This window comes from Culex quinquefasciatus, chromosome 2 (assembly GCF_015732765.1).
Source record: "Culex quinquefasciatus strain JHB chromosome 2, VPISU_Cqui_1.0_pri_paternal, whole genome shotgun sequence".
Classification (NCBI taxonomy): Eukaryota; Metazoa; Arthropoda; class Insecta; order Diptera; family Culicidae; genus Culex; species Culex quinquefasciatus.
In genome coordinates, this window is record NC_051862.1 from 189,785,354 (window position 1) to 189,810,114 (window position 24,761).

The window sequence follows — 24,761 nt, forward strand, 5'->3', positions numbered from 1 at the left end:
GATAATCGAATTTCGGATAATCGAAACTTAGGATAATCGAGGCTTCGGATAATTGAGTCTGGACTGTATTCTAAAAAAATGAAGATCTGGCAAACCTAGTCTCAAGTTATCGTTCCTTAAGTAATATTGATGTATTTTTTGAGGACGGATATTAATTGGACTAAGTTAATTCCAAATCTTGGTTTTCCAAGAAATTAGATTAAAAAAATATTTTTCAACATTTACACCCAAGTCAATACAAAAAAACTAATAAATTTTGACAGTATTAATTAACCCTACAAATTTGATTTGTTTTATGTGACCTTGCCATTGTTTTTTTAAATGTAAATTTGAAAGGGGCCAAATTTTGTTTTTCAATAAGTTTTTAGGGTTTTTGGCACACACTAAAAAAATGTGTAAATTTGGAAGGTGTAAAATTGCAAGGTTGAATATTACCTCTTTTATGATGTAATATTACCTAAATTCAGACTAAAAGTGGCATTACAACAGAAAAGTGGTATACATACTTTGAAAGGCAAAATTGGGTACTAAAGCCCTATGTCAATTTTTATGTACAACGGTAAAAAACACGATCAAAAACCATTTCTGATCACTTTTTTTCATTTTAATTCAAAAAAAATATTGACAAGACAACATTTTTTCGATGGATCAACTATGGTCCCCTTGAAACGAGCTGTCAAGTAGGAACTTTTCTGTCAAGAAGGACCGCAAAGTTAATTTTTCAAAATTGATTTAAAAATCCATTTTAAATTCTTTGTGGTCGTACAAAGGGTCATTGTACTCATATAAATAAGCTTTATCGCTGTAAACAATAATATCAGCAATCTAAGCTTCATTTTAGGGCCCAATTACACATTTTTTCTGACATAAAAGATGTACTCATTCTCAGATGTAATACTGCCATTTTATTACTATGTACTACATATTCTATAGCAGAAAACACTAAAATAAATTAAAAAATAAATATAAAAAAAGAAAAAGGCATAAGGTAATGAAATGAGGTGATATGATAGACCAATAAGATAAACGTAATTTAAAATACTAAAATTAAATAAAACAAGAATTTAAGTTTTTCGTACAACAAATGTTGCTTAAATTGAACTTATGGGGGATTTACAGCACATAAAACAAACATATCTAGAGTACTTTTTCAAAAGGTCCTATGCGCCAAAAGTAAACAAACTGAGTTATTCAATGCATGACGGTCTGCATATCCGAAACTACACTATCCTCAAACCCGATTTCTTCTAAGTATTTAATTTTTAAAAATATTAGCGAAATGCAAAATAACCTATGAGCATTCTCTTAAATTTTTATACAAAATAATTTACGTCGTTTTACCTCTCAGTGTCCTATGTGCATTCAGTAAAATGATGCACATACGACAATAACAAATCAACCTATGTACAATTTTAAATATATTTCAATCATTATGCACATACGCTAATATAATAACGACGTATGTACGCATTTTATTGAATAATTAGAAAGTAATGATAGATTTTTTTATATCCATATATCTTTTTAAAAATAATGTTTGTCTAGGATCCGGTTAACGTGCAGACGTCAGCTGTAAGAGAGTATGAAATGTTTCAATGCCTGACACAGCAAAAGAGAAGAGCGAAATTTAACCAATGAGCTCTCTCTCTCGAATCTGGCGGATACGACTCCCAGCATGACAAACCAAAACAACTCATAAAACAGCATAAAATATGTTTTTTGTTTTGGTTCATAGGATCGCGAACAGATCATTGTTGTGGACTGTTTGAGTTTAAAAAAAAAGTGTCGGAGGGCGAAGAATTGCGGCAACAAAAAAATACGGTAAGTAGGGTGGAAAATTACCGTGATTCCCAAAGATGATTCCTGGACCATGGGATCGGCTCCGAAAGGCGTCCCTGTGCAAGAGGGCGAATATTTGTTTGGCCTTCCGGGTTGGTTTTGCCGGTACCGTGGCTATTATTTGGCTTTCCGGATGGGTTTTCTTGGTTCCGTGGCTATCTGGAAGGTGTCCTGTGCAAAAGGGAGGATGCTTTTGGCCGCCTGAATGAATTTTGCCGGTTTCGTGGCCATCCGGATGGCCAAAAGCATCATCCCTCTTGCGCAGGGAAGCCTTCCGGATACGGAACCGACAAAAACATCCGGAAGGCCAGAAAACATCCCCTTTGGCCAGGAGGAAATGTTATCCTGTTAAATTTCATAAACCTTAACCTTAAACTATTTTTTTAATCACCCGCAGCACTATTTTACGGTACCTGGTCCCCCGACAACGACCAACCAAACGGCGGCGGACGTGGTACAGAGGACGCTTTTAGAAACCTTAAAAAAGCCATCCGCTTCGTGGTCATGGTCTCGTCAGAGATCCTCAAGACGAACGTTGAATACATTAAGATTGCCGGGTGGATCGGCTATCAACAACTTCGCCAACGACGAGCTCATAATGACGCACGCAGGTGCAGATCGTCTGGGCCGCTTGGGACAAGGTGTCCGAGAATCCAAAATGTACGAGCTGCTAAGACTAGTGTTTCTGGGGCCGCCGGAGCGGGCGGAACATATAGGTTGCGGCGGTTTAGTTCCGGCGCATTTCCGTCGAGGTGCAAGTTGAAGTGCCTGGTTCGCTGATTTTTGTAATGAAGTTGGTCTAAGGGGCACTCCAGTGTGGCCGCTTCCAGTAAACTGAACGAGTTTGCTGATTCCCAATTTGGTCATTGTTTCTTGTGGGGCGAAACCTTACAAATTGCACTCAAGGAACTCTCGATTCGTGGTGATTTCCGTACGACGCAGAAATATCTGGTCACGCTGCAGGAGACGATCAGTTTCATGAAGAATTGATCACCAAGTGGATCCAGTCGGACAAACCGTACATTATTCTGGGTTACAAAGGCTCTGCAGAAGCGCTCCGATCACGACGTGTTGTTCCTGACTACGCAGGGCATCGTCCTGCTGGAGCAGCGCCACTGTAACGGAATACGCGGTCGCATGGCGGCCGTGCACGCTGTTGTTTTTTTCAGTTCCAGAATGGACACTACGACAAGTGCGTTGCGGCTTCGTCGTCGCGACGATCTTTTCTCACAGCCAGCCACAAACAACCTGGTTTTACGGAAGATTTGGCTGGTGATCTGAGCGAACTTACCTCGCTGAAGAATCGCCTGTGACTCTCCGCGCTCTACAGGTCCTAATAGCTGCTCATCAGCCAGCTTAAGAACTGCGTTAGGGCAGGGGGCAGAATGGGCTAAGTAAAATGCCCCTAAAACCATAGAAACACATACAAATTTATGAATTCAGAGAAGTAGGCTTATGCTTGGGATGTTCCTTCAATGTTGTATACCTGGTTGATGAAAATGTTTAGCTTAATGGCCTATTTACAATCACTTAGCTGAACATCTAAGTAAAGTAGTTACTTAGGAAAGTCTGCACCACGTTCGTCATCCAATCAACTTAGAAAACTTGCTGGGCTGATATACGTTGCTATGCAGTTGTTTGTTTACCTTTGATATGGAACGTCAACTTACCGTAGATTTTGATTTTCCAAACCAAACGTCAGTTTCTAATTTGATTATTTTCCATTGTAGAAACTCAGATTCATTTATTGATTCAAATTCTAAGCTAAGTGAAATTTTCTAAGCTAAGTGATTGTAGATAGGCCATAAAACTATTTTGAGCCATTTAAAAAGTTTTTTCGGCTACTTTTCTGGGTGCGGGGCAGAATGGGCCACTTTAGAAAACAAGCCATTTTGTCTAATAAAACGTTGAAGGGAGATAATAAATGATTAAAGGGACCTTTCTAACATAGTTTCCATGAAGTTAGACTACTTTTATGAAAATAGTCACTTACCAAAACAAACATTTTTGAAAATAGTTTTAATATGTTGAAATAAGACACTATTTTTTAAATAAGCATCAAAACAACCAAAAAATCAACTATATTGCATTTAGCGTGATTTGTGAACCTACCAGGAGCGACATAATCCATTTAACCAAAATTTCATAACTTTTGATTTGGAAAAGGGTGGTCCATTCTGTCCTTAAGTGGATTTTAATTTAACACTTCCACCACCAAGCCTCTAAATTGATTTGAGGTTCCGATGTTGTTTGATTACCTTCGTAATAGCTCCTGGTAACATTATAAACATTGAAAAACTTTTTCAAACAATCTAACTTTCGGGAAAGCTTATTTAAGAAACTTGAAATTAACAACATTTGCGTGGTTTTGTCAATAAATTTACATTTTTGCTCATAATTCGAAAAATACAATGAATTCAAACGTGGTTTTCGGTGTGGTGATGTTATTTGACGTCCTTTATTAGACCCTTGCCTTCAGGTTGGTTAAAATCCATACTAAAGCCCAAAACCTAGGGTGGCCCATTCTACCCTCATGGGCCATTCTACCCCCACTGCCCCTACAACCACATAAAGTCCATCTGTCTGTCTGAGAGCACGACTTCCACAGTGGTTCTGCAGTGGTTGATCTTTTCGGATGTTCAAAACTTGGATATTCCGCACGACTACCTTTCTACCTCTCTTATCGTGCAGTTTGCAATGCTACGCTTTAGGATTACGTCCATTGGGCGTACTCGTCGTATGATTCGACCTGCCAGCAGCATCTGGAGTGTCTGGCAAAGTCTCGCTGCAAAGCAAAGCAATCCACTTTAACAACCCCGGGTCTTTTGTGGGCTCTGTTGCAAGTTTCTACTCATTTGTAGGCGTCCGAAGGTTATGTGTGGTGACGAGTCACCCAAAACCTCTTTTCGCAAATGGACCGACGTTGTACTTCCCCATCCGATAGAAGGCCAGGAGGATAAGGCGGGAATCGAACCCGCGCCCCATAGCAACTTAGGGATCGGCAGCCGAAGCCGCTAACCACTGCGCCGCGAGGCCTCCGTAAAAAGTCCCGCTGATAGACTTTCAATTCTTGCTACCAACAGCACATCCACAGCACAGCACGTTACAAGTGATTTTCTTCTGCGCCTGTTTTCTTTGTGACCCGATGTTTTCCGTTTTTCTAGACTCCTCCCAAACGGCATCAAGTCGGCAACCTAACAGACTCGTTCATGCCCCCTGGCAGTTTGCGGCGTTCGATTCATACGAGCACTTTACCCAGTACTCGGACGAGATCCTGGACTTGCTCGGAGACATGACTACGAGGCGTTCGTCAACTCGAAGATGCTGGAGATGGTAAATGCGCGCGATTCGGAACGCCGCATAAGCACCTCGATCAACGCAATTGATTCCAGTTTTGTGCGACTCGCGCTCTTCAAATCCCCAGCTGACCTCACCCGTCGGCCAAGCAACAGCCGTAGAACCCGTTCGGAGATCCAACCCCTGAGATCGGAATAATTCTTTGGCGAAGAGCAAGGATCTCAGGGCAGCTCCTAAATCAACATCATGTATCCTTCGTTACCGCAGGTTCAACCGATCGCTCACCCCCAATCCGTCGTTGTTCTCCCCGGAGTACATCGTCATCGACGGAGGTTACTCGACGCATCTGTCGAAGCAAGTTAGCCAGACCATGCTGGGCAGTGAAGTAGCAGATACAACGCAACCAACCCGAACGCGGTCACCGAAACTCATCTGGACATCTTCAAAGCTGGTGCCGATTACATCGTGATCAACACGTACCTCCATCGAATGACCATCTCGTGTCAAAAGGAAGCGGAAGTCCGGCTGAAACATCCAACGGGTTTCTTTGAGATTTCCAGTGCAAAAATGGCGACAACACATGTACAATATGTTGCGTCAACATGAAATAAAGTCAATAAATTTAGTTATACATTTTGTAAATCATAACCTTACGAAAAATACAGTCAAAAATGGTGAATCTATTTGCTCAGACTAAGCCTTTTCATTCGAGACAGCATCATCTTATGGGTTTTGAACATCCTCCGGTTCCGGTTCCTTCTGCGAACCTTTCCCGTCCTTTGCTGCACTTTTCTCCTCTCCAACCTTTGTCTCAACCTCTTTAGCAGTAACCTTCTCACCAGACTACTTCCCGTTAGGTGATGACGCTCTTGCGTTCCAGTCTGTTGTTTAATCGCCAGTTGAAGATGATCACGAACGTTTTTGCTTCCCTCACAAAATCGATCAAACAGAGAGCCGGCGTCGTCAATAGTATTCCTTCCATCGTCGGCATATTCGTTCAGCAACCCATACGCGTCCTCGGTGCGGTCCGCTCGCGCATGATGTACATTACCGGGAATCCGCGCTAGCCCGCCTCCAGATAATCCGCCACTTTGGAATAAAAGTTGTGCGCATGCAGTGCTGCTGGGGGGCTATCGAAACACTTGTTTATAACCGTTAAATAATATTTTTACCGAAAACTTTAAAAACGGTAGATTAAAAATGTAGTATGTGCGCTAACAGCACGATAGGCGGATAAGATAATTTACCATGTCAATTATCCTATGCGCCAAAGTAAACAATAATGATTGTTTACATTGGCGCATTGGTTAATTTGGCATCGTAAATTATCCTACCCGCCACCCATCTCACAGAAGGCTCATTGGGAAATAACGGGTTCTCTCTCCTCTCGCGCTGGAAGCATTGAAATATTTCATGCTCTTCGTCAGCTGTTGCCTACACGTTGCGAGAGAGTTGGACATACATTATTATCACAAAAATGTTGTTTTTTTTTAATCAAGATTTAAATTTTATTTAATAAAGTTTTATGCGCAATGCCATATGAATATAGTCCAATGCGTTAAGTCTTATGTGCAAAAATAGTTCTATCAACGTGTTCTATGTGCACTCACAGGTTGTATGAACCAAATTGCGTCAGAACTAAGTGTAATCTTGTCTTTTATATAATTCCGAAATGTACACTTGAAAAGCATTACTCCAGACCCATTTAGGCGTTTTCAGAATCGAAAAATACCCAAGCGTGTTTAAATGGGATTTAAAAATGTGCACCAAAACTTTATCATCAAATTTCTCAGATTGAGGTTTTTGCACATAGGACCTTTTGAAAAAGTACTCTAGATATATTTTACATAATATATAAGCTTTTGCAAGGATCTACTAAAATTTAATGTTTTAGATAAAAAATATATATTTCTTTGATTTTCAGAAGGTTTGTCGTGATTTAGAAATAAAATCAGCTCGCAATCCTTTGAACTTGAATTTGAGTGTAATCGATGGCCATTATGATGCTTACCCTGCACTTCCGCCCGATGGAATTCTTTTGCTCTCGGCAAAGCAGCCTTTATCGGACTGGTTACTCCACTTAATCCTTGGTCTTCTTACCAGATTATGCACACTTCATCCCACGCACTTGGTCACAATCACTAAACTATCGCTTTTCCCCGATTAATTTGCCGTTTTGCCAATAAAAATCAGCTCGTTTTCTTTTTATTGATTGGTGCTACAAAAAAGTGCGCCGAGTGACACCACACAAACGAGGTTCAAAAACTGACAACACCAACACAATCGCGATACCAGTCTTCGGCGTGAGTAGTTGTAAACAAAACTTACGCACTTTTCGTGTTTCCCGAGCAGACGGAAATAACTTGGGAATATTTTTTTGAGATTTGAAAATACTATGCCAATAACATTTTTTGTTATTCGTCGTTTTGTTATTGGACCGTTATTGTAATAACAGACAGATAACACTATTAGTTATTTTTCGAACAAATCTTTGTTATTATTTTTTGTTATTTTAACAACTAATCCGATCATCCCAATAACAGTTAGAGGTATTCTTCCTAAAAAATTTATTCCAAAGTTGTTTTGGCTCTCAACCAATCCAGATTTTTAAAAAGTGTGTCATGGCATGACCGCTACATTTTTTTTTCGAATGTTGGTGCTACTGCGCGATTTTGACATTTCGGACGTTCACCATTCGAACGCCATCTTCGCTCAAAAACCTGGATATCAGACCAATGACAAATTTTGTTATGATAACATAAACTGTTATTGAACTCTTATGCAAAAATAGATTTTGCAGGAAAATTTCATAATATTTTTCGTTATTTTAACAGTATTTGTTATTGAAATGGCATGAATTTTTGTATTACCATCTGCCCGGGTTGTGTTCGTTGCCGTACGGTACATTTGTTTACGTTTTGGCCTCGCGTGCGCGGGAATTTTGCAGCACACTCACACAGCTCCACGTGCAGGGTGTAAATAAATCACGCACACTCGCTCCCGAAGAACGGAGATGTCAGTCGCGAGTGTTGGAAAATCTTTTTCTTTCCTGTCAGGTGGAACTTCTTTTGCAATTATTTGGGTTGCACTTGCACAATTTTTCCTACATTTTACGGCTTATTTGCGAGCACACTCTGAAGGTTGAAATTCCGATAAAAAATATAAAGTAAAACGCAAAATAAACGCGCACTGCCGCGACAGACTTCCGCACCACAACTTGCTCAATCGCCGCGGTTTCAAAGATGGCAGAGAGAGTAAACTTTTTGAAAATAAATTCGATTTGACGTTTCAGATTCAGCGCCAACTCGCCCTGTGACTGAAAAACTCTGTAAATAAGTTTTTTTTGTCTTTTGTAAAAATATAACCAATTTTTTGGACTCCCCTAGCAAACAACAAATCATTACAAATTTGCTGCTGGATCTCTTCCGGACTTTGGAGCGCCCGCTCTTGATAAATAGTTTCCAGCACCTTATCAGGAAGGTAAAGAACAACATAGCTGCCGGCATCGGATCGGTTAAACTGGCGACGGCGCTTCACTGTATGATTTCCAAGATCTGGGAGGAGGTGAAGCTACCAGAGGAATGGATGGACGTTGTCGTGTGTCTCATCTATAAAAGGGCGATAAGCTGGTCTGAAGCGTGAGCGATATGGCAGATTATGCACGAGAACGGATTCCCGGATAAGCTGACTCGGCTGATCATGGCTACCTTGGACGGTGTGATGTGTCACGTGCGTGTTTCAGGAAATTAGCGAAACCTTTACTATCACGCCTTTTAAGACCCTCGGATCGAGTGTAACGCCGCACGAAGCTGACGATGTGCAGAAAACTGATTATACCAGTAGTCCAGTAGTTAACATTTGAGCACCCAATTGTGAGTCGCCTGACATTCTGAGTGCCTTGTTGGACATGAAAAACATTACATTTTTGTTTCTAAATGCCATGTCCTTTCTCTTTAAGATTCTTTAATCTGAGTACTATTGTTAATTTGATTTGGTTAACCGCGGTGGATTTTCTTGAAATAATTCGAACTGTCAAAAATCCACCAAAGCATCTACCGGTGGATACTTTTCTACCACAGTTTTTTGTGCGATCAATGTGGTACACCCTTACCCATCATGATTTTTTGAGTTCCAAATCCCACTTTTCATACGATTTTTTCAGTTCAACCCATATAACCATTTTTATGGTTGTAGTACCTGAACTCGAAAAATCGTATGAAAAGTGGGATTTGGGACTCAAAAAATCATGAATTTGGTAAGGGTGTAGATGCTTTGGTGGATTTTTGACAGTTCGAATTATTTCAAGAAAATCCACCGCGGTTAACCAAATTAAATTAACAAAAGTACTCTGGTTATCATGTGTAACCTCGAGAAGTTCAGCCGCAGGGTTTGCTACAGTAAACGTGTACACAAACCTTATCCTAGCCGAGACACGGTAATCCATAATTTAACAGCCATCTGGTGTCGAGCTCTAAAACCATAAAACCGCGCGATATGTTTGAATTTTGAAAAAGCAACACGTGTTGAAGGGGCCGATCTTATCTTATTGAAAAGTAAAATTTGTGTAGTTTGAATTCGAGCGCTTACCAAGATTTGGATGATTATTTGTCCATCATTAATCGATTTTAACCAGAATCAACTTGGTCAACATTCGCAGCGTGGATCCGCCAGCGACCCAGTTTGCCAGATCAAAGCCACCGCAAGTCGTCTCCGAGAATCTGCTGCCGGGATTCTGGAGCCGAAATTCAAGGTTGTAATTCGACACTTCTTTTGCGTGAATCCCAGGGAAATGAAGATTGCGCGATAGGAGGATGATTTTCCCTCTGATACCATATAGCTGCTACCAGCAAAGCAAATAAATTAATTCGAAAAGAAAGGCAGCACGGCCCGAGGAGCGGGTTCAGAGGGTTCCTCGCGGGCGTAATTCAAGAGTTGAAAGAATGTTGTATTGGAAGATGCCGCGCCAACTCCTGTGAATGGGAACCTCAGCGGCAAATATTATTGATGATAGACCACGAGCTCCGGCGGCTTCGGGCACATCGTTTCTCGGTGCAAAGCGCGACGGAAAATTAATAATCTCCCGAGTTATGATAGACAGATTTGCGGTAAGTTCTCGGCCTCTTTTTTTCCCTGGAGTTTGGTTTGTGCAGCCCTTCTGCTTCTGCCCGGGGTTGGCTGGATGTTTATGTTGTGTATTTTGGATTTGAATAATAGGGAATCGTTCCGTTTCGTTAGACATCATAACACGGTACTGGAAGAGGTTCAGCAGGGAATCCGAAAGGTGAGAAGAGCTCTCTGGCAAACAATACGGCATCGTCGTCGGCAGCTTCATCGTCAGCAGCTTCAACAAAGTGCCCAGGGTACGTCCTCTGGCGTCTTCTTCGCGGTATGTATTGAGATGACGGGGTTGTTGGTAGCCGCTCTCTATTCACCAGACACTTTGAGGGCGGGTAATTTTCCTATTTTCTCTATTATTTAGTTTATTATCGGCGGCGAACGGCAGCACCGATACTTCGTCCAAACCGATAGTTCGGCGTCTTTCATCGCGCCGCGTCGGTTGACCTCGCTGGAACCTCTAGGGGGAAAAGGAGTGTTACGGAAATTACGGCTCCATTGAGCGAATAATTTGTTGAGAAAGGGGAATTTATGTACACCTATAGTTCCGTCACCTGGTTTAACTTTGTTGCGGATCGAATAAAAAAAAACAGACGTTATCAGAGAGTTTTGTTTATGAATTTCGTGCCAAACTGGATCAACTTAAGTCCCGAGACATCGTAACGACATGAATCATGAACAACCTCTGGGGCAATTAAACCGGTTAATGTTCGGGCTCTAGTTCCACTTGGTAAGCTTCCATTTTCATTTCTGCTGGCTGCCGCCATCATGGTAAATGTTTATTCAACTTGCTGTCAGTTTAATGATCAATAGTTTAATAGTTTTGACTCGGAAAATTACGTTCAAGGTTTAGTTAAGGTCGATGTTTTCTAACTGTGTTTTTGTTGACCAAACTTTTAAAGCTTTGGACCAATTTAAGTTGAATGTGATTATTTTTCAAAAAAATAAAATATAAACGATTCAACAACAAAACATTTTACCAGTATCATAGTTTAGTATGCTATTGATGAATCGTATTTTTTTTGAAAATAAATAATCACGTTCAACAACTCTCACACTTTTCATTAAGTTGAAGTAATTTTCTTCAAAACAAAACCTGAAACTCATTCTTTAAAAACAAAACATGCTTAAAACTCGCCAATTTCATCATAAATCTGAATGATTTGGGTTTTTTAAAGGAAAATCTAAAACTATGCGTTCATTAAGCGATGTGTGCTTTTTCGTGTTTGATACACTTTTCTGATTAGTAATCCATTCTTATGTCAGGCAGCAATGACCTGAGATATCATAAGTTAAGCTGAAGTTATAACATTATATAAAATGAATTTCAGAAACATTTTACTGTGCATTGTTGGAAATGTATGATAGAACATGATAAAAAATATTATAATATATTATTATAAAGTAGCTTTTTTAGGGTTATTAAGTTTTGACGTTAGTTTAAATTAAATAATATAAATTAATTTGGATAAAAATAAAATAAAAAGTGGATACTATATAATACAAGGAAAATTCAATTTTGCAGGCTTATTTATTTATTGATTTAGCAGAAAAATTGCGTGATCAAACCACAAGTTATTCCAGAATACTAATTCATATGTTGTTCATAAGTCTGCCAAAATGGTTTCAAGTTTTGCGACAAAAAATCATGCACAAAAATTAATTGTTTGTTTTGTGATAACCAATAATGGAAGTGTAAAACGAAGTGAAGGTAATAGTTTCTGAAAAAAACAATACTTATTCCACCCTCAGGTGGTTGGTGCCTTCCACACATTTAAAGGGTAATGCTATCCAAAATAGACACAAAAGGACGGACTTTTCAGTGTTCTATCAACTTGACTTATTATTCATACCATCAGATTGTGTAGTCAGATCTTCATATTTCTGGGCACTTATGTGCTTACAACTTATGATAGGGTAGGTCTTTTGATAACTTATCCAACCTCAGGTTGCATGATAGATCCGGATAACGTTTTCATCAGAATATCTGAGATCCGGCCTCCAAAAAGTGCTGAAATAACACTTAAGTGCTTATAACTTTTGACAGGTTCTTACAAAAACCACCCTTTTTTCTTCTGAACTTTAGTCATAATCGTTTTTTTAGCATAACTTTTGAAAAACCGTAAAACGGGGTGACTTTGATAGCCGAGGTGACTTTGATAGGTTTGCGATTTTTCCGCAAAATGAAGTGTTCAATTGAAATACGTACGGAATGGTTAAGAATCATACTGACCGTGGTAGAGAAGTGTTCAAAGTACCTCAATAAGAACTTTTCATAAAATTTTGAAAAGTTTAAAAAGTTAGTTGACTATAGTTAAGAAAATGCTGATGAAAGTCATTATTTTAAACTACTCAAAGTGTCATGAATTTCTCAATGAACATGATTTTGAATCGGAATACGGAATGCATTTTCGGACTCTTTGGATAATTTCTCACTAGGAGAAGGTTAAATAAGTTTGTAAATAATAAATAATATGTGTTTTGAAACACAATTCGATAAAATCTTCAAATTAATAGGCAATTTCAGTTGAACTAATTTCATGTCAAATGTGAAAACTTTTGATTCGTGCTTCGAATTCAGTATAAAATTCAATATAAATTGATAATTTTATGAACAATACTAGTTTTAAAAAATTTCAGGCAAAATTCCTACTTTTTAACAATTTTACCTACAATTTATATGTATTTTGTTAAAAAAAAGCTTATAAACTTAGTTAACTAATATAAACATTGATTTTTTTTCTTAAAAACTATATCAGCTACTTTTGGGATGGTACATTTAAAGAACAAATAAAGTTTGAACATCTTAAATATGATTTTAACCAGAAGACTACGACTGCCAAAGTCACCCCGGAATTTAAATTTAGAACTTTTAACGTAACTATTTTTCTAAACACTATTGTACAAACTTTTTATCCAAAATAGTGCATGGACTTTGTGTGGCATACCCCAGTACATGTTTTAAAAATAATAATCTTGAGAAAAATCTTACCTGTTGCAAAATATTTCAAAAACAAATTGAAATCCTATCAAAGTCACCCCGCTTTAAGGTACTTAACTAAACTGCATAATATTTAATAGCGACTTATGGGACCCCAAGACGGATCGAATGAGGCCAAAACGGACAAAATCGGTTCAGCCAATGTCGAGATAATCGAGTGAAATTTTTTGATCAACATCCCACCACACACACAGACATTTGCTCAGAATTTGATTCTGAGTCGATAGATATACATGAAGGTGGGTTTAGGAGGTCTAATTGGGAAGTACATTTTTCGAGTGATTTTATAGCCTTTCCTCAGTAATGTGAGGAAGGCAAAAACATAGTATTCATAGTATTATTTGAATTTTGTTCAACCATGCCATGCTTGTAATAAAATGTTGCTGTCGTTCAACAAACTCAGATTAATATTTACTAAAGCTTGTTTTAACGACCCAAATACCAATGCCGCTGAAAAAAACCCGAACCACCCATGTTTTGTTTGCCCGTTCTGTGTCCTAGAAGTGCGCAAACTTTTTCAAAATGTTTCGACTTTTCGGCCAAGTTATTGCCGCCAGCTGAACCATTTTATTTCAAAAGTCAACGGACTCTTGTCGTACACCAAAATTTACTAAGTTTACCCAAACGGTAATAAAAGATGGTTGACACATTTTTAATTCGTGCACTTAATCCAATGAAATATATAGCGGCGACTTTAGCCGAATCTCGGAGGGACGACACGTGTTCGGCGGACATGTGGTGCATCCGAGGTGTCAACGCAGATGCAAGCTGCAAACCCAAAGTCGGATTTGGTACCCAAAAATGTGTGGCAAAGTATAAATAGAGCGGTAGCATGCAATGGCGGAGAAGCTGTCATCAAACCACACCTCTTGGCCCTGTGGTTTTGTTTGGTATCATTCAGAGATGATAAATTAAACATATTTTTTGGACTCAATAGAGTCTTGAACTTTTCCGTCCGAGACCCGTGCAGCCGACTGCAACTGCAACAACGGTTTAAGGAAACCGAAGACGAACTATTATTAGGTAAGCGACGACGACCAATCACCCAAAAGAAGCCTGACCGACAAAGCATTGTGTAGTTGCGGGTTCGTTGTCTATTGTTGGTCGAATAATGGCAAAGTTTCGGGTCTTCAGATGTCTTCGAGCCGTGCCGCCGGCCAAAGCTGAACTTTTCTGACTTTTGAAACTTTTCGAGGGATCATCTGCAGGTATTGTTTGAGGAAAATGTACGGTTTGTTACGAAGCTGATGCCGATGTGTCTTCATCCGAAGTTGATCGGTTACACCACGGGGATGCCGCAATTGTCTCCTTGATATAGCTGTCATCAAAATTGCTGGAACTTGGGAAGGACTAATTTTACCTTGAAGTTTTGTATGATTACTAAAAAAAAGGTAATATGCGAAAAATCTAGTTTATTGTTTATAAAATATTCCAAGAAATTACACACCATATGTGATAATGTACTATGCGTAATCTGCAATAAACGTTCCGAAACCAGAAGCAAAAACTCTTCCGTGCAAACCCCTTTTGCTCTGAATCGAAAAACCGTGGCAGGGCGGCATCTGCTTTGGTACATTCGACACTTCGGCAACCCCCGGCGGCTCTAATGTTGGGGTTAATAAAGCTTCCCCGGTGTGCGAGTCGCAATACACTTCTTCCCTCCGATCTGTACGTTGGTTCTGAACCCGGGGCAAGGTATATGGCTTCTGTTGTCCTATCATTATTGGGATAATTTTATCCTGCCTACCCATTTCACTTGTGTGTCCTCGCCGCCGACGAAAGGATTCCTGCCCGCTTTCCGGGGTTTCGCGTTGCCAGAAAGGGGAAACTTGTGGGATGATACCGAGCAATCAGGGAATTGAAATGCTCTCTGCGCGTAAAGATGCAAGGACCAAATGCCGACACAGATTTCTGGTGCACAGTGGACTCCATTCTTTGAAGAAAATATTTCGTCAATTAAATAGTTTTGTTGACTAATTATTTTACATACTTTTGAATATATTGTTTAAAAAACAAAAAAAAATCAAAAAATTTTGACCGCAAATCGTAATTTAAAATCCCACTGTGAGCGATTTCCTTCTGCGTTGAAAGTGTGACACTCTCCTTTTTTTATTAATTCAAAGAACATTTTTTTTCCTTCATTTTCATCCCAAGACTGCTGACTGGTTCCCAATTATCCTGTTGATGCCAGCGCACGGATATTCAATTGATTTGATGATGATGGCAGCGGTGCGGCGAGGTTGGCGGCTGCAATTTTGCGGAGAATTGAAAAGAAAGTAGCGCTCTGTTATTACACGTCATTTCACAATATTTTCGGATTGTTTTCAAACATCGGTCGGTTCCGCTAGTTTTGATCAAAGGGTTTGAGAGGTTTTTTTTTGCGGGATGATTTTCAGCGAATGGTTTCAATATTCAGCTGGCATAGTTGTAAAGAAGTGTTGGCAAGGAAAGTTGGTAAAATTTTTAATTTGCTTAACCTATATTTTTACATGAAGGCTATATGGGGGTGTTGTTGCACCTAGCAATTCCTAGTAAAGGTGGCCATATTAAGCGATACATTATTGCCAATATTCAACAATTTGACGGGTACATGAAAATTTGATGCAAGGTGCTGCTGGATTCAATAAAATAAACAGGTATACAAATTATTATTAACTGGGACAAACAAAGGCTAAAAAAGTAGTAATCCAGGTGCATGTAAAAGGTCTGGGTGTAAACTAAATATTGCATTATTTTATGCAATTTTATGTGATTTTACACCCTGAAATATGTAGCCCATCAATATGGGAAACCTACTTGACCGAAATGTCAAACTCATGTATGCGTCTGATGGCCGAGTGGGCTAAGGCGCCAGTCCTTACTGTTGGTGCTCGGTATGAATCCCGTGCAACTTTTTTTTTGTGTTGACAAACATTGTACATGCAGTGTGTAATATTAAGTGTTTATTTTGACGAAGGTGATGTCCATGCTTTTGCATGCAATTTTACCATCGGATTTTTTGCTGTGTACGTTCAAAACCTTGGTTTTGAATAATAAATCAATAAATAATAAATTATTCGGTAGATTGTTTAACCTTTACTGTCATATTATTTTGCAAGAAGTTTTTTTTTTTACGAATTTAGGATGTTGAGCCTGTTTTCTGAAAAATGTTATTCTTTTGTCTTTCTTTATTTTTGCTGATAGTGATCCAATCTGTATATCTTATATGTTTTGTAATTATTCCAATTCAATTATCGTCACTTTTTCAGTTTTTGCTTGTTTTTTTTTTATGTTGCCACTAAACTACGTTAAAATAGAGTGCAAAATGTAGAACTATTTCTAAATAATTATATTGACCTGAAATACTGGGAATGTTTTTCAAAAAGGAGCCAAAATTTACTCCTTCAAAATCGTCAAAAAAATATAGAAATAGAAATTGCAGTTAAAAGAATCAACATTCCAATAAAAAAGTGTTATAAAATGCTTGACATGCCACTACAGTTGGTTTTTTGAACATTTATTTCCAAAAAATCAAATATTAAAAAAAAGATATTTCTTTGCGTTTTAAATTAAATTTATAAAAACATAGGCAAGTAACTTGAATTGAACTTTCAATGTATTTTTTTTATATAAGGATAAATTAAGAAGGTATTTTTCTTACGGCACAAATTAAGGCTATGAAAGGCATCATTACCGAGCGGCCATTTGGCGGCCATGTTTATTTTAGAAAAACATTCAAATCTTGATTCATGTTTCAATCAAAAAATGGTTTTCTTTGTGTTGTTTGTAGAAGCATTTTACACATAGTGATTATTTTTGCATTTCAATTTACTATTTGTGGACCTTGAATTCAGAACCATCATTGACAGCCATTGCTCCAAAAGTGAAAGACAACATCTACCACCTTAATGTTTAATAGTTATTTTTATAACAATTGGAAGTTTCAAAGTCCAATAATAAGATGCATTTAACGTTTTATGTTTTTTTAATTACGCTTTCTTCTGAAATAAGAAAATCCATAAAGAACCATAAGAAATTTTGTTGTTGAAAAGTTTCAAATAAATGATAAAAAATATATAGGTGCACTAAACCATAAACCATTGATGCCTAATAAATTTCCTGCTATGCTTTTAAATACTTAAAAATAAAAACGAAATTCATTCATTCGTTTGTTATCAAACGATATTTTTATTATTTTTATTTCCTTTAAAAATGGTCTAATGTATAAACAACAGTGAAGTTTGAAAAGGCTTAAAAAATAAATATTTTCGATTGATTGTTTTCAAATTATTCCATTTTCCAAAAATTATTCAAACATTACTAAAACTTGACTTTTTAAGTCCAGTATTGTAGAAGACAACTATGATTAGTTTTTAAAGAATGAAAGATTTCACAAATAATGCGCTATTGTACATTGATAATTTGCTTAAATTCAAATGATTTTTGAATAAACACGAACATGCAGAAAATGATTTTAAACGCAGAGGAATGCATTTCAAAATGATTGCAGTTGATTGTACTTAAAATTGGCATCAAAATTTTGAAGCTTGTAGCAAAAAGATTTTTGTCCCCTGATGTCTCGCCAAATTTTAAGGAGGGATATTGACAAAAACTTTTATAAAATATTTGAATGTGAATTTGATTTTACTACAATAATTGTAAAAAAAATGTGGAATAATAAAAACACAAAAATGTATTTTATCTATTTTTTCAGTTATTCTATTTACAATCGTTTATATGTATGACTGATGCAAAATCCTTTATAATGTTTGATTATTTTAATAACATTGAGTAGAGATTAAATAATTTGCATTTGATTGACAGGTATATGTTTATTCGTTTTAATTTTCATAAGTATAAGCATAAGCATAGGTGCCCACCCGCAGTTGCTACTCCGTTATTGACCAGGACCTCCAGAAGTTACATCCACGAGCCGTGGAAGATGAGTGGGTGCTATCTTTCCTCGCTTCGCAACTTCTTAAAGGCCCCTATCATGCTGATCAATACCGGCGCCGGCCACGACCAGTGGTAGAGTCACGGGGAAGTGGATGGGAATGTTAGTCCGATACTTGAGTGATAGAGACCGCCCAATCGACTGCTTCTCCGACAAAGTATCACATGAGTTTTGAGGGGGTTAGTAGATGGGTATGAGGTCAGGATTCACGAGTGGCAGTGATGTGACCATGAGCATTTTGTTTATCGGTTGAAAATTTTAAATCTTAGGCAGCCGGCTGCGGAAAGATAGATAATTGATTATTTAAAAAGTGTTTTAATCGAACGCGTGCCAACCGTGCAGTAGTGCTATGGGCTGGACTTATCAATATATTTTTACTGTTTGTACAATTTAGACAACGCGAGCAAATTTCAAAAATAATAAATAAAAGACGCTTTATTCTTCATAAAATGGATAGTTTGATGAGTAAATACTAAAATTGCCAGCTGGAATAAATGATTACGATCAACGAATATAAACGAGAAAAAACAAGTCACCACGTAACCGATTGTAATGAAATTAAAACAATAACTTATACGAACTGAACCGGCGGTCTATCCTAAATGTCAGCGTGTCTTTCGATAAATGATTCTATAGAAATATTTTTCAACGTGAAAATTTAATACATTATTTGGATTGTATCAATTTACTGGTACAGTTGACAAACTAACGAAACGACAGCAAGATGATCAAGAACGCGTATACAGTTAAACCTCGTATAAGAGCGCCTCGCATATGCAACTTTGCATATACGAGTCATTCCACCTGATTCGGTTTTGTCGCAAGAGTTGCATATGCGAGGTACAGGGCTTATGGGATTTTGGCTATATGGGAGACATGGGCTATATTTTTATAAAAAAATCAACTAAACTATACAAATTTATACTGTTTTGGAATCGTTATGAAGTCAGCTATACAGCTACACCAAATTTACATGGTTTACGATGTTCTAGATCATCCGAAACTTCGTCAAGTTAAGGCCTATGTGTTCAACGCCGAATGTTTATTCGTTTTAATTTTCAAAAGAAAAACTATAGTTTGAGATATGAAGCAGAATTAATCAATTACTATTTTATTTCTGGTCTTATTATTTTGTTGTTGCTTCAATTTGTTTACCTGGGTCGTTGATGTTGGTAAACGTGTACCATACCAGTCAACTTCCGGTTGTAATTTCTTGAGACGAAAAATGCATGATCATTTCTTCCGTCGGAGTGGAAAATATATGCTACTCCCTAGGGGAGGTGGACGTAAGACGGCCATGCGCTTATTTTACTACTAAACCATGATAAAAGTTACCCAAATATCTAATGATATTGTACCCTAGTGAAATAACTTACTTAGAGCCACTTTTTGCAAAAAAAAAAGTTATTTGTTAACAACATTTTGATATAAGTAAGAAAAAATTGCCAAACGGTGGCCTTCTTACCCCCGCAAGAGGAGGAAGGATCGAAGAAGCACATTTTTTTTGAAATCAAAAGTTTATTTAAAAGATACCAAGTTAGGTAATTTCTATGAAGGAGAAGTCCAACTAGTATCTATACAAAGTAGGAGTTGAAAATAAAGATTTATTTTGATTTTAAATGAGTTTTTACCTTAGGGTGGCCGTCTTACCCCCAACTCCCCTACAACACTTTATAGTTGTATTATTTTTGTAAGACACTGTTTCTGGGATTCTCTTATCTCCCATTGAAGAAATATATTTGAAAATATGAAGGTTTTCTGAACATTATATAGAGTTTTTCTAAATGTCAGTTTAATTGGTTTAATCCCTAAAAACTAGCGCACTCTTCAAAAAACACTACCACAAGATTACCCCCTAACCAGTACCAGGTTTTGTCAGTAGCAACATTACCTTTCATCATGAATTCACACTCCACTCGCACCATCACACTGGGTGTTGCTCTGCTGCTGATGCCATGCGTTCCACGATGCGGATAATGTTTTATTATGTTTTAATTTACGTTCCACACCGTTGAACCCCGGCGAACGCAGAGGTAACAACGACCAGCAGCTGCCTTCTTCAGCGCAGCATTCGGCGAAGGTAACTGTGTAGCAGCATAAATTCAAGGTGTGAAAATTAAGGGCGGAGTTTGATAGCTGGGGTGCAACTTTGGTGTGGGTTAGTGTGTGTGTGTGCGGAGAGCGACGAATTTCCAGAGAAGATCGCGCGAGCGCGAGATTTTCTCTCACGACAAAAGAGAGCGCCGCGTCGTGAGCTAATAAAGACATTATTCCGCTGTATTTGTGAGTTGGCGCAGAAGTTGTTGTTGATGAGGAGGGAAGTTGCCACAGTTTGGAGGGGCGATGGGTGCGATGAACATGCAGCAGCAGCAACAACAACAACAACACATTTGTGCAGCGCAGAAGTAACAACATTACGGTATTATGGAACATTAAACTGGTTTGGTGCAAATGCTTGTTGGTGTTGGTAGGTACGGGTGTTTTGCAGGTCCTAAAGCAAGGGAACATTCATGGGCCTTCGGTAAGTAGGGGTAAATGTGCGTCAGTTAACTTGATCATTTTTATGTTGGATGGACGCGTGCTGGAGTAACAAAACTGATGTGAATCGTTTTCGTTAGTGGTGTGAGAATTGTTTGTTTGTTGCAAATGTGCTGCGTCTTATGTTACGGTACAAAATCTGACGTTTGATGGGAATAGCAAATTCAAGAACAGCTGTGATACAACATGTTATTTTGGTTTTAAATTCGAAATCGGCGACCACATTTTAGTAAAATTTGAGTGGTGCAAAGGTGATGAGTGCCGGAGAAAATTTAAAAACCACCATTTTAGCTGTCATCTTGAGTTGTTAAATTCTAAATCACATAAGATTAGATGACAACGAAAAAAATAGTTTTTGTGATTCATTTATATGAAGTCTCCGAATATTTCTAGGCCTTCGGACAATAGAGTCTGGAGTGTATTAAAGTTCATTATTACAGTCCAGACTTGATTATCCTAAGCCTGATTCAATTTTCTGAAGAGAAATTTGTCTAAGGCCTTCGGATAATCGAGTCTGGACTGTTTCAACTGATTTCCGTTAAAATTATGTTTATTTTGGCAGCTGGTTAACGATTTTCAATTAACGAACTCGGTACATAAAAATGTGTGTGGTTATGCTATTAATTTCAAAAGAATTTTCTATTTTTGAATTTGGAACCATTGTTGTTCTAAATAATAATAAAATGATTTTATTTATTTTGCAAATAATGGATAATATTGGTTATCAAACTAATTATGTATCAGTAAAAATATTACCGATACGAAGAAATCTTTTTGATAACTCTATAAGGCTGGTACAAATTTTATTTGAAGTTTTTGTCTACCCCCCTTCAAAGTTGGCCCGAAAAATCAGGGAGCAAAAAAAATCAAAATGTTAATCAAAATTTAAGAACAATCAGGTGAAATCAATTTTAAATGCATTTCCCTGCGTTGGATTTTATTAGCATGTTTTGATTGATTTAAAAATCTTTTGAATTATTGAAAATTTTCGGTGTTTATTATCGCAAAATGTTTTTTTCGCTAACATTTTTGTTTTCGTCAAATCATACATTTTTTTGAAAACAAATGATTGCAAAACAACTGAACTAGTGTAAAATGCATTTTAAAACACTTTCCATGCAACTGTTGAAACTTTGGCTTGTTATTTCAATATTGATATTTTTTAAAGTTGCCCCGACCCCTCTACGATTTCAAAACTTTTTTTTGTAAAGTCGCGATAACTCGTGGTGGTTGAAAGCAAACTGCTTATGTTTGTATCAAAATTTTCAAATTGTCTGCTTTACAACTATGTTGAACATTGTTGCACTCTTAAAAATAACCCTGCAATATTACAAAAAAACACGGAATCTTAATATGAAAAAAAAATGTTCTAGGTGAAAAAAGACCCTTCTGGATTATTGCTGATTCGAAAAGTATAACACAGGTTTTAAAACTTTTTTTTTTGTATATTTTACGACGAAAAATACTTTTTTTTCGGAATTCTGAGTACGCCATCAAATCGGGCGTCGTTGTATGTAAAAGTCCCTTTGACACAAAATTTCCACATCATCATCATTTCAGGCTGCGAATTATTGAAAAACACGTATTTTCGCATGTTCAAAAATGGAAGGAGTCGTACCGTCCCACCATCACGAGGTATCGGAAATTGTACCTCGGAGTCTTGATAAAATAAAGGTTCTGAACTTTACATTAGCTAATGTTTACTGAAATATAGGGTGATATACCGCTAAAAAATTGTTAGAGATTTCTATGGTAAAATGTCACAAACTCCATTGTCCTGATCGTGCCGTTAACTGGAAATAGAGCGTCCAATTTCCCGGGGTTACAGAATTCCCGGGAAACGGGAAATTTTAAACAAATTTCCCTGAAAATCCCGGGAATTCCCGGGAAATTTGAAATTTATCGAAAATTGATCTTATCCTGTTTCTGATTGATATTTTGCAACAAAATTTTATAGAACAGCAACTTTAATGTTCAAAGTGAGTGTGGGGGTCAATTAATGGCTTGACTGCTTTTAAAAATCAGACAACTTTATAAAAAAAAACATTGAATTTTTCTAATTTTATATGCCTCTCAACTCATACCAAACCAAAAAAAAAAAAATCAATTGAATTGTTTTTTTGTTGAGATGTATTATTTTTTAAATCAAATTTTGAATCAGTGAGTAAAACCCAAGCTTCTTAACCATAATAAATGCTTTTTAATTTGTCTCTGTTACCATTTCAAGGGAATATGTTTAAGAATAACGTTGACTTATAAAGCAAAAAATAAAATCATGCAGAAATTATGTTTTTCATGGCTTGTTCTAGACCGTAATTTTATCAACAAAACTCATTTTAACGATTTTAGGTCAACATTTTGAATTTAAATCAATTTCACCTAAAATTTATATGTATAATGTTAAAAAGCTTATGAACTAAGTTAAGTATATTTACACATTGATTTTTTTCTTCTTGAAAACTTATCAGCAACTTAAGTGATTGTGAAAAAATTGAATACTGTAAATCAGATTTTAACTACAAATACTTTGTACATAGTCACCCCAAAATGGTAGATACAATTTTTAACGCCACTATTTTTCAAATACTATTTAAATACATTTTTTTCCATCAATAGTGCATGGAACTTGTGTGGCCAATCCCAGTACATGTTTACAAAATAATAATCTTGAGACAATCCTTACCAGTGGGTAAAAAATATAAAAACAGAAAGAATCCTATGATTGTTACCCCGTTTTCAATCAATATTATCTAAAATACACCTGAAATGAACCTGATTTTTTCTTATTAGTTCAATATGCACAGTAGATTAAAATAAATAAAATTAATTTAATCTCTTATTATTTTTTTTTTGTAAATTTTCAGAAAATTGGAACCAAAATGTAAGGAAAATGTATACTTCCGCTTGAATTTCGGGAATTCCCGGGAAATTAACAAATTTCCCGGGAAACGGGAAATTAACAAATTTCCCGGGAAACGGGAAATATTATTATCCCGGGAATTCCCGGGAATTTTTTTCCCGGGACGGGAAATTGGACGCTCTAACTGGAAAGAATCAGCACCTGTCTCAACAATTGCCAATTGCTTATCTGCGCCCGGTGCAATGTTCTTCCAAGCTCCACTCAGCTCTTCCCAAAACCAGTGTATCGACCATCCGTCGTGCCTATCGGATTACGAGACAACCATCCAAGAGAAGTGTTTGCCGATATCCCCCACTCCACTCACCTGAAGTACTTCCAAGACCCGCGAGTCTGTGGTCCGAGAGTGTAGCATGCTTAAGGCACCCGCGCAAAGGCTGCTGATTGGTTGATTCAGCTTCTGGTTGCGGCTCGCGAGTCCGGTTCATCGGCCATTGCTGTCCGAACGGCGACTAGTCTATAATTATCTATGCCCGTGCGTTGGCCGCGGAATACCCCCACGGGCAACGGCCAGGGGTACGGAGGGAACCCAGAGGGGGCAGCTGTGGTGACATAAATAACTAATGAGTGCGTTTTTGTTTATTGAAGCCTCGACGCCGGCATCTTTTGAGCTCGAGTCGGCGTGATTCGATTTTTTTTCGGCAACCCTTCGATTGATTGATGCTGGCGGCACTGGTACGATCGCATAGAGCCGTTATTAATGCTTCTCGAATTTGGAAACTTTCTCTCGTCGTGTTGATGAAAAGGTAGTTGCAGCGGTACGGTTGCGATGTTGCAAAAATAGACATGACACGAATCACGCCGGCGGTGGTGATTACCTGCCAGAGACGTATAAGTGTTGATCGCAACTTTGCGCATAAGCTTAGGCAGCAATTTAGCAGCGCGGTTCTCTCATTAGTCGGACTTTTTTGTGGGTGCACTGCACAGTTTGGCGAATGCACTGCCCACAGGTGCTATTAGTCAACATTTTGCAAATAATCAGCAAATACGTGATTATGCAACGTGGTGGCGTAGAGGAGAAACCGAATTTAATTACGGGCTGATGTTCAGGATGGAACATTGACTGACAAATGTACAGAATGTTGAACTGCAAATTGGTGTCTCATAATCATATTACACAA

The 24,761-nt window shown here is 37.7% G+C and overlaps 1 protein-coding gene and 2 long non-coding RNA genes across 10 annotated transcripts in view; 1 reads left to right on the plus strand and 2 right to left on the minus strand.

Moving 5' to 3' along the window:
- The window catches only part of LOC6054392 (tubulin polyglutamylase TTLL4), a 48,284-nt gene extending 39,888 nt beyond the window's left edge, over positions 1 to 8,396 (minus strand). The window contains exons 1-2 of one of the 7 annotated variants that reach the window (XM_038251282.1): positions 8,244 to 8,396; positions 7,148 to 7,354 (exon numbers count right to left, since the gene is read on the minus strand). Coding sequence is in view for 1 of the 7 variants with exons in the window: in XM_038251276.1 (XP_038107204.1) it covers positions 8,007 to 8,009 (3 nt within the window). In the remaining 6 variants the exon portion in view is untranslated. Of the gene's footprint in view, positions 1 to 7,147; positions 7,371 to 8,006 lie in introns of those variants that run through there. The other 6 variants (XM_038251281.1, XM_038251279.1, XM_038251280.1 and 3 more) reach the window with 6 other exon arrangements.
- On the plus strand, positions 1,144 to 5,819 carry LOC119766542. Of its 2 annotated transcripts, XR_005276968.1 has the most exons (3): positions 1,144 to 1,821; positions 2,237 to 2,499; positions 5,004 to 5,819. It is a non-coding gene; the product is annotated as an uncharacterized LOC119766542 (long non-coding RNA). The 2 variants fall into 2 exon arrangements; XR_005276969.1 differs by lacking the exon at positions 2,237 to 2,499.
- Positions 8,397 to 15,328: 6,932 nt separating the features above from the next.
- Positions 15,329 to 20,207, minus strand: LOC119767887. Its single transcript, XR_005277767.1, has 2 exons — positions 20,077 to 20,207; positions 15,329 to 15,499 (listed from the first exon to the last, which is right to left on the minus strand). It is a non-coding gene; the product is annotated as an uncharacterized LOC119767887 (long non-coding RNA).
- Between the last annotated feature and the right edge of the window lie 4,554 nt (positions 20,208 to 24,761).